The sequence below is a fragment of the Bos indicus x Bos taurus genome, chromosome 7 (assembly GCF_003369695.1).
Source record: "Bos indicus x Bos taurus breed Angus x Brahman F1 hybrid chromosome 7, Bos_hybrid_MaternalHap_v2.0, whole genome shotgun sequence".
Classification (NCBI taxonomy): Eukaryota; Metazoa; Chordata; class Mammalia; order Artiodactyla; family Bovidae; genus Bos; species Bos indicus x Bos taurus.
The window spans coordinates 101241837-101252937 of NC_040082.1; the positions used below are offsets into that span (position 1 = coordinate 101241837).

At 38.5% G+C, this 11101-nt stretch overlaps 1 protein-coding gene across 1 annotated transcript; it reads left to right on the forward strand.

Annotated features, from left to right (window-relative positions):
- The first annotated feature begins 9445 nt into the window (after positions 1 to 9445).
- Positions 9446 to 10402, forward strand: LOC113896437 (olfactory receptor 7A17-like). The gene has a single exon (XM_027548625.1). The coding sequence runs from the start codon at positions 9446 to 9448 to the stop codon at positions 10400 to 10402; it is 957 nt and encodes a 318-aa protein (XP_027404426.1).
- Positions 10403 to 11101: the final 699 nt, after the last annotated feature.

Below are 11101 nucleotides of genomic sequence, written 5' to 3' on the forward strand. Positions count from 1 at the left end.
GTAATTAGACACAACTTGGGGCTGCATCAACTATTTAGGGGAGAATTTGGACTTCCACACAGAAGCCTTCTCTCAAAGTTTCCAAGCAGGTGAGTCTGAGAGCTCCACAGATACTACAGGAGAGGATCAGTGAGGAGAGAAGCCAAGAACATGTACCTGAGGTCACCTGTGAGGCAGTCTAACATACACAGGTACCAGAAATCACTACAGTCTTTTGTTGGCTTTCCTAATAATTTAATGTATTTGTTTATAATGGTCAGAAATAAAATTGAACATTGCATTCCAAAATGCAATTTTCTATGTTGACAATTAAATGGTAATAGTGGGAGTTCAATTAAAAGAATAAACGGGAAACATAAAATACTTTTATGAAAAGTACATCATAAATCCCCAGAGATCAATAATCAACAGGAGTAGACAAATACGGTATTACTCATGAAAGGTTATACAGAGAATTAAGGCCACTTTTTTAATTGTAATATGGGATATATTAGACTATATTTCCACTTGAAGAAGGTAGACCTAGACCAATGAATGCTTGCAAATACTTCCCTGCAAGAACAGAGTATGAAATGTACATACCCAGATGTCTTTGCTCAACTCTGGGCATTTACATTAAAAAATCTTTATTTCATTGGTGAGAGTATGCTAATGAGTTTCACTTTGCAATTGTTTTTTTAATTTAATTTATTTTTTTAACACCAAAAGCATTTTGTATTGGGGTATACCAAGTTAACAATATCGTGATAGTTTCAGGTGAATAGTGAAGGGAATCAGCTATACATGGACATTTATCCATTCTCCCTCAAAACCCCGTCCTATCCAGGCTGCACAGAACATTGAGCAGAGTTCCATATGGTATACAATAGGTTTTAAGTGGTTATTGATTTGAAATATAGCAATGTGTACATGACCTTCCCAAAGCTCTTAACTATCCCTTCCTCCTGGCAACCGTGAGTTTGTTTCTTAAGTTGGTGAGTCTTTTTCTGTTTTGTGAGGCTGAATATATTTGTGTGCTTGTTAGCCATTCAGAGTTTATTTAAACAAACAAAAAAAAAAGCTCATAGAAATCTGTTGTTTTATATAGTAGTGCCAGTGTGCTGTTATTCTTTTTTTTTGTTCTTTGAGACAAAGAATTGTTTCTTTACACAAAACAGACTGTTTGCCATTTAGTTCTTTTATATGTGTGCATACTCAGTCATTTCAGTCATGACTGACTCTTTGCGACCCCATGCACTGTAACCCACCAGTCTCCTCTGTTTGTGAAATTTCCCAGGCAAGAACACTGGAGTGGGTTGCAATTCCCTCTTCCAGGCGATCTTCCCCACCTTGGAATCTAATCTCCTGCATTGTAGGTGGATTCTTTACCCAGTGATCCACCTGGGAGTCCCCCAGTTCTTTTTTTTTTTTTTTTAACTTTACATAATTGTATTAGTTTTGCCAAATATCAAAATGAATCCACCACAGGTATACATGTGTTTCCCATCCTGAACCCTCCTCCCTCCTCCCTCCCCATACCATCCCTCTGGGTCGTCCCAGTGCTCTAGCCCCAAGCATCCAGTATCGTGCATAGAACCTGGACTGGCATCTCGTTTCATACATGATATTTTTCATGTTTCAATAGATATGTATGATATATTTGTGGGGATTGTATAAAAGTTTATTAATTTTGTTTGTCAAATCTATCATTCATAGTATTCTCTTCATTGTTTTTAAAAAAGAATTTAAGTTATAGTTGACATATAAAATGTATTTGTTGCTGCTGTACAGCACAATGAATCAATATTTGTTCATATTGCTAAATGACCACCACAATAAATCTAACTAGCATTTGTCAGCATGCGTAGTGCAATTGCAATTTTTTTGTGATGAGAGCTTTTGGGATCTACTGTTCCTTAGCAACTTTCAAATATGCAATAGAGTATTATTGACTGTTAGTCACAGTACTATACATTATATCCCTTCCATTGTTTTTTTATTGTTCAGTTCAGTTCAGTCACGCAGTTGTGTCCAACTCTTTGCGACCCCATGAACTGCAGCACACCAGGCCTCCCTATCCATCACCAACACCCGGAGTTCACTCAAACTCATGTCCATCGAGTCAGTGATGCCATCCAGCCATCTCATCCTCTGTCGTCCCCTTCTTCTTCTGCCCCCAATCCCTCCCAGCATCAGAGTCTTTTCCAATGAGTCAACTCTTCGCATCAGGTGGCCAAAATACTGGAGTTTCAGCTTTAGCATTATTGCTTCCAAAGAAATCCCAGGGCTGATCTCCTTTAGAATGGACTGGTTGGATCTCCTTGCAGTCCAAGGGACTCTCAAGAGTCTTCTCCAACACCATAGTTAAAAAGCTCAACTCCAGAAAAATAAAAAGCATCAATTCTTAAGCCCACAGCTTTCTTCACAGTCCAACTCTCACATCCATACATGATGACTGGAAAAAACATAGCCTTGACTAGATGAACCTTTGTTGGCAAAGTAATATCTCTGCTTTTGAATATGCTATGTAGATTGGTCCTAACTTTCCTTCCAAGGAGTAAGCATCTTTTAATTTCATGGCTCCATTCACTATCTGCAGTGATTTTGGAGCCCAGAAACATAAAGTCAGCCACTGTTTCCCCATCTATTTCCCATGAAGTGATGGGACCAGATGCCATGATCTTCATTTTCTGAATGTTGAGCTTTACTCTCCTCTTTCACTTTCATCAAGAGGCTTTTTAGTTCCTCTTCACTTTCTGCCATAAGGGTGGTGTCATCTGCATATCTGAGGTTATCGATATTTCTCGTGGCAATCTTGATTCCAACTTGTGCTTCTTCCAGCCCAGCATTTCTCATGATGTACTCTGCATAGAAGTTAAATAAGCATGGTGACAATATACAGCTTTGACATACTCCTTTTCCTTTTTGGAACCAGTCTGTTGTTCCATGTCCAGTTCTAACTGTTGCTTCCTGACCTGCATATAGATTTCTCAAGAGGCAGGTCAAGTGGTCTGGTATTCCCATCTCTTTCAGAATTTTCCACAGTTTATTGTGATCCACACAGTCAAAGGCTTTGGTATAGTCAATAAAGCATAAATAGATGTTTTCCTGGAACTCTCTTGCTTTTTTCATGATCCAGCAGATGTTGGCAATTTGATCTCTGGTTCCTCTGCCTTTTCTAAAACCAGCTTGAACATCTGGAAGTTCATGGTTCACATATTGCTGAAGCCTGCCTTGGAGAATTTTGACCATTACTTTACTAGCGTGTGAGATGAGTGCAATTGTGTAGTAGTTTGAACATTCTTTGGCATTGCCTTTCTTTGGGATTGGGATGAAAACTGAACTTTTCCAGTCCTGTGGCCACTGCTGAGTTTTCCAAATTTGCTGGCATATTGAGTGCAGCACTTTCACAGCATCATCTTTCAGAATTTGAAATAGCTCAACTGGAATTCCATCACCTCCACTGGCTTTGTTCATAGTGATGCTTCCTAAAGCCCACTTGACTTCACATTCCGGGATGTCTGGCTCTAGGTGAGTGATCACACCATTGTGATTATCTTGGTCATGAAGATCTTTTTTGTACAGTTCTGTGTATTCTTGCCACTACATTAATTTAGCTGCCACTTTAATATTCTCCATGTGTCAATATTTGCTCTAAACAAAACCAAAAATCCTTAGCTGTAATAAATAATCTTTTATACTAATATACATTCCCAGTGAGTTTTCATATCTCTGTTATTCCTTAATGCTCCTTGTGGCCTTATGACTAAATCCTTTTCTAAAAGTTCATCACCTTTCACCATAATTTGGGAAATATTTATCTTGACCTTTGGACTAAATGTCACCATTATATTTGATAAACATGTTTTAATCCATCTGTCTCTATTTGAGATGAAATTATAATTTAGATACTCCTCCATCCCCACATTTTAAAAGCACTTTGGTTATAATATTATTTCATTTTCAAGTCTTTGGTAATTTTAATGTTGAATTAATGACCCATGTTGGTATATCTGAATTAATAATTTTTAATCTTTGTATAAGTTAGCCATAGATTTTCATTCAATTTTGTTGCATGCTCTTTTTTTAAAAATAAAACATGTACTTAATCTAATTTCGTTTTTACTGACATTATTGTCTATAAGTTCTTAGTTTCCTTTAAATCTTCTTGTTCTAAATTATGCACTTACACATATTCACATACATTTTCACAAATGTTTGAATATGATCCTGTGTACCTCATAAATGTTCTTTATGTTTTAGTGAGGTCTTTTTTTCTGCTGTTTGTTCCTCTCTTTTTTAAAATCAACAATACCTTAGGAACTTTATTCCAATCAACTAGTATAAGTCTGCTTCATTAATTTAGTGTCTGTATAACATTTCATGGTATGGCTATGATACTCACATACATGGGGGTCTGTCATATTATTTTTCAACAAATTACTATTATAGCACAGATTTACAAATATTTGATATTATTCACCTAAAATTGTGCTTCTCAACCAAGGATGATTAATTCCCCCAGGTGACATTGACTACACCCCTAGACATTTTTCACTATCACACTGGAATGAGGTAGGTGGTGGGCAAGGATCCTTCTGAATATCCTAGAATATATAGGAAACATACCACTACAGAGTATGACCTGGCTCAGAATATCCAGTAGTGCAGAGACTGAGGAACCCTGAATCAGAGAATATGTTTTTAATGTTTACAGCTCTTTTCAAGTTGTTTCCCCAATGTACCACACTTCACTTTTTTTTCTTTTTTTTGACTGTTTGTTTGGCTTTATTTTTTTACATTTTATTTTTTTTAATTTTATTTTATTTTTAAACTTTACAATATTGTGTTAGTTTTGCCAAATATCAAAATGAATCCACCACAGGTATACATGTGTTCCCCATCCTGAACCCTCCTCCCTTCTCCCTCCCCATACCATCCCTCTGGGTCATCCCAGTGCACCAGCCCCAAGCATCCAGTATCGTGCATCAAATCTGGACTGGCAACTCATTTCATACATGATATATACATGCTTCAATGCCATTCTCCCAACCCTTCCCACCCTCTCCCTCTCCCACAGAGTCCATAAGACTGTTCTATTACTCAGTGTCTCTTTTGCTGTCTCGTACACAGGGTTATTGTTACTATCTTTCTATAATTCTATATATATGCTTTAGTATACTGTATTGGTGTTTTTCTTTCTAGCTTACTTCACTCTGTATAATAGGTTCCAGTTTCATTCACCTCATTAGAACTGATTCAAATGTATTCTTTTGAATGGCTGAGTAATACTCCATTGTGTATATGTACCACAGCTTTCTTAGCCATTCATCTGCTGATAGACATCTAGGTTGCTTCCATGCTACCTTATGATCCAGCAATCCCACTGCTGGGCATACACACTGAGGAAACCAGAAGGGAAAGAGACACGTGTACCCCAATGTTCACCACACTTCACTTTTATTCTAGCAAAATTAGAGAATACTCTTCTTCTTTGTGTTTACATATATATATATATATATATATATATGTCAGCCTCAACCTACCAATTTATCTTATCCCACTTTCCCCTCTTAGTTTCCATATGTTTGTTCTCTCTATATCTGTCTCTGTTTCTACCTTGCAAACTGGTTCATCTGTACATTTTTCTAGATTCGTTTTCCCTGAATATTTTTTTAATTTTACTTTATTTTTAAACTTTACAATATTGTATTAGTTTTGCCAAATATCGAAATGAATCCGCCACAGGTATACCTGCGTTCCCCATCCCGAACCCTCCTCCCTCCTCCCTCCCCTACCCTCCCTCTGGGTCATCCCAGTGCACCAGCCCCAAGCATCCAGTACCGTGCATCAAACCTGGACTGGTGACTCGTTTCATACATGATATTATACATGTTTCAATGCTATTCTCCCAAATCTCCCCACTCTCTCCCTCTCCCACAGAGTCCATAAGACTGATCTATTTTTGACCAAAAATTTTCTGTTTCATAGAGTTTAATGTATAATTCTTTTTTAAAAAGTATATATTTATTTATTTGGCTGCATTGGTGTTAGCTAGGTCTTCCCAGGTGGCTCAGTGGTAAAGAATCTACCTACTTGCCAATGAAAGAGCCATAGGAGACTTGAGTCTGATCCCTGGGTTGGTAATATCCCCTGGAGAAGTGAATGGCAACCTACTCCAGTATCCTTGTCTGAAAAATTCCATGGACAAGAGGAACCTGGTGGGCTATAGTCCATAGGTTCACAAAGAGTATCAGCCACTGGACCACCAGAAAAGTCCCCTATATTCTTCTTTTCTTTCTGAATTTATAGCTTTAATTGTTTTAGTTTTCCAAGTGCAGATTTTACATGAATTTGTTGTATGTTCGTCTGAAATGGACAGTTTACCCTGATTTTCTGAAGCTGTGTTAGATTAAAAACAAACAAAAAAAGTTCCTTATTTCCTTCCAGAAAGACAGTCATTTATTCCAGCTTTTATTCAAAAATTCAGCTTTTCCCAGCTCAATTGAAATGCAACTTTCCTATGTATTAAGTGTTCATATCTGATATCATCTAATTCCTATTCATTCAACAAATAATAATGGAGCAACTGCTATGTGCCAAAAAATTCTGGATACATTATATGTTATAATCAGTTAAGTGAAAGTCTTAGCTAAAATAATTATTAATGAATACTGCTCTTGTTCAGTTACTGTTATTGTATATCATGTTTCAATCAGTTTTTGATGTTCCATTTAGTTTTCCTTAATACAATTGTATGAAATCTCCCTACTTAACTGGCTTTATGTTGACTGCCATTATTGCTTTTAACTGAAATATAATTGATTTAGCAAATTATGTTAGCTTCTTTTTATAGATTACTCCCCATTTACATTGCAAAATATTGGCTATATTAAATACATACTACATATTAAATAATATATAGTAGTATATTTCTGTAGTTTTGCCATTAATTTTTATTTAATGACTTCCCATTTTCTTAAATGTGTAGGCAGGCATGCTCAGTCTCTTCAGTCATGTGTGACTCTCTGTGACCCCATGGACTGTAGCCCACCAGGCTCCTCTGTCCATGGGATTCTCCAGGCAAGAATACTGGAGTGGGTTGCCCATCTTCCCCATCCAGGGAATGAATATGCAACTACTGTGTCTCTTGCATTGCAGGCTGATACTTTACTGCTGAGTCACTGGGGAAGCCCCTGTGTTTGTAAATAAGTACACAAATATTCACATACATTTGAGAAAAACAAAGTGAGCTATGCAGGTGCATCCCTTGCTCATATGATGGTGGCATATACTGTTGAAGCCTGAGTACAGTATGCAGATGACCATCTTTATGGCAGAAAGTGAAGAAGAACTGAAGAGCCTCTTGATGAAAGTGAAAGAGGAGAGTGAAAAAGTTGGCTTAAAATTCAGCCTAAGAGAACTAAAATCATGGCATCTGGTCCCATCAGTTCAGATCAGTTCAGTCGCTCAGTTGTGTCCGACTCTTTGCGACCCCATGAATCACAGCACGCCAGGCTTCCCTGTCCACCGCCAACTCCCGGAGTTCACTCAGACTCACATCCATCGAGTCAGTGATGCCATCCAGCCATCTCATCCTCTGTTGTCCCCTTCTCCTCCTGCCCCCAATCCTTCCCAGCATCAGAGTCTTTTCCAATGAGTCAACTCTTCCCCTGAGGTGGCCAAAGTACTGGAGTTTCAGCTTTAGCATCATTCCTTCCAAAGAAATCCCAGGGCTGTACTCCTTCAGATTGGACTGGTTGGATCTCCTTGCAGTCCAAGGGACTCTCAAGAGTCTTCTCCAACACCACAGTTCAAAAGCATCAATTCTTCGGCGCTCAGCTTTCTTCACAGTCCAACTCTCACATCCATACATGACCACAGGAAAAACCATAGCCTTGACTAGACGGACTTTTGTTGGCAAAGTAATGTCTCTGCTTTTGAATATGCTATCTAGGTTGGTCATAACTTTCCTTTCAAGGAGTAAGCCTCTTTTAATTTCATGGCTGCAGTCACCATCTGCAGTGATTTTGGAGCCCAGAAAAATAAAGTCTGACACTGTTTCCACTGTTCCCCCGTCTATTTCCCATGAAGTGATGGGACCAGATGCCATGATCTTCGTTTTCTGAATGTTGAGCTTTAAGCCAACTTTTTCACTCTCCACTTTCACTTTCATTAAGAGGCTTTTTAGTTCCTCTTCACTTCCTGCCATAAGGGTCACTTCATGGCAAATAGATGGGGAAACAATGCAAACTGTGACAGACTTTATTTTGGGGGGCTCCAAAATCACTGCAGATGGTGACTGCTGCCATGAAATTAAAAGATGCTAGCTGCTTGGAAGAAAAGTTATGACCAACCTAGACAGCATATTAAAAAGCAGAGACATTATTTTGACAACAAAGGTCTGTCTAGTCAAAGCTATTGTTTTTCCAGTCATGTATGGATGTGAGAGTTAGACTATAAAGAAAGCTGAGCATCAAAGAATTGATGCTTTTGAACCGTAGTATAGGAGAAGACCCTTGAGAGTCCCTTGGACTGCAAAGAGATCCAACCTGTCCATCCTAAAGAAAATCAGTCCTTAATATTCATTGGAAGGACTGATGCTGAAGCTGAAACTCCAATACTTTGGTCATCTGATGTGAAGAACTGACTCATTTGAAAAGACCCTGATGCCAGAAAGATTGAAGGCAGGAGGAGAAGGGGACAGCAGAGGATGAGATGGTTGGATGGCATCACTGACTCAATGGACATGAGTTTGAGTATATTCTGGGAGATGGTGATGGACAGGGAGGCCTGGCATGCTGCAGTCCATGGGGTGGCAAAGAGTCGGACATGACTGAGCGACTGAACTGAACTGAGTATAGTTAAATAAATATATGTATTACAAATGAGAAAATCATATGAAGAAAGTTATTCAGTGTAAAAGGATGAATAATCATGGCACATACATGATTTATAGAGTATGGGCTAGGGAGGGCTTTGAATGCTGGTAAAAGAACAAAACCGGAAGTAGTGTGCCCACTGAACCTACAAAGGAGAGATTAAAGCTCAAAGAACATAAATAACAAAGAAAAGATGCCATACAAGAAAAATGAGAAAGGACTTTGCCTCACCCCCTACTGATACCTATTGAAGTTAATGTCTTGACTGTGAAATGTAAGTAATAGCATTTATGTTGGGTTGGCACTAATGGGAAACAACTTGCCTGCCAATGAAGAAGAAGTAAAAGACACAGGTTCAATCCCTGCATTGGGAATATCCCCTGGAGAAGGAAATGACAATCCACTCCAATATTCTTGCCTGGAGAATCCCATGGACAGGGGAGTCTTGCAAGCCACAGTTCATGGAATCGCAGGGTTGGACATGATGGAAGTGACTGAACATGCATGCATGCTAGGTTGCTAATGCTTGCTCGTGTAAAAGTTAATAAGTTATTATTCTATATCTTGGTAGTTACCTACAAGGCATGGAACCACAAAACATTTCAGAAGTTTCAGAATTTCTTCTCATGGAATTTTCAGAGGCACCTGAGCTGCAGCCCCTCGTATTTGGACTTTTTCTGTCCATGTACCTGATCACTATGTTTGGAAACCTGCTTATCATCCTGGCCACCATCTCAGACTCCCATCTCCACACCCCCATGTACTTCTTCCTCTCCAACCTGTCCTTTGTAGACATCAGCTTCACTTCTACCACTGTCCCAAAGATGCTGTGGAACATCCAGACACAGAACAAATTGATCACCTTTGAAGGCTGCATCATCCAGATGTACTTTTACATACTCTTCGCAAGTTTAGATGACTTTCTCCTGGCTGTGATGGCCTATGACCGGTTTGTGGCCATCTGTCACCCGTTGCACTACACGGTCATCATGAACCCCCGACTCTGCGGTCTCCTGGTTCTGATATCTTGGATCGTGGGTGTCATGTACTCCTTGTTACAGAAGTTAATGGTGTTGCAGTTGTCCTTCTGTGCAGACTTCAAAATACCCCACTTTTTCTGTGAACTCAATCAAGTCTTACAACTTGCCTGTTCTGACACCTTTTTTAATGACATGGTATTATATTTTGCAGCTACCTTGTTGGGTGGTGGTCCTTTTGCTGGGATACTTTACTCTTACTCTAAAATAGTTTCTTGCATACATGGAATCTCATCAGCTGAGGGAAAGTATAAAGCATTTTCCACCTGTGCATCTCACCTCTCAGTTGTCTTTTTATTTTATTGTTCTGTCCTAGGAGTGCACCTTAACCCTGCTGCTCCCCACAGTTCAAGATCAGGTGCAGCAGCTTCAGTGATGTACACAGTGGTCACACCCATGCTGAACCCCTTTATCTACAGTCTAAGAAATAAAGACATAAAAGGGGCTCTGAAGAGATTCTATGAAATATTAGGTAGAAAAGGCCAACTCTGCTGGGGGAAATGAAGTGACCTTGATGGCATGACTCAAAGCCTCAGAATCAGAAATTATGATTCTTTGATCATTGCAGAATCAAATTTGCTTCTTTTCATTGTTCCCTGGAATTTTCATTAAAATAATTCCATGTATTGATTTATTAAGCTTTCTCCTCAACCTGATATATAGGCTTTTTATTTGTACTTATCCCTACTTCAAAATTTTCCTACATTTGAATCAGCAATATTTGGAAATACTCATGTACTTCATGAGAGGACTGAGTTTCTTAAGAATAATTTATTCTTATATCAAAATGAATCCACCACAGGTATTCTTGAATGACATACGTCATTACAAGTAATTTTTCTCTTATTATTCTAAATGATAGTTATTAGTTTAATTACTCATATTTGTTTAAAGTAAAGTTGACAACTAAGGTATTTAAAATAACTTTTAATAGATTACATTGAACATTCAGATATGGAACTGTGGATACAGGGAGCTGACTGCAAAATTATATTTAGATTTTTTACTGCACAGAAGGTCAGTGCCCTTCACCACTGTGTTGTTCAGACTGAACTTTGTATATCAAAATATATACATGACCAAAGGATGGCTCACTGGAGGACTGAAATGCCTATTCAGTCATGTGATTCCAGGTTACATGTTTAGTACCAACAAGCACACTTTTCATCTTTTCCTGCTTATTTGGAGAGGAAACTTAATGTA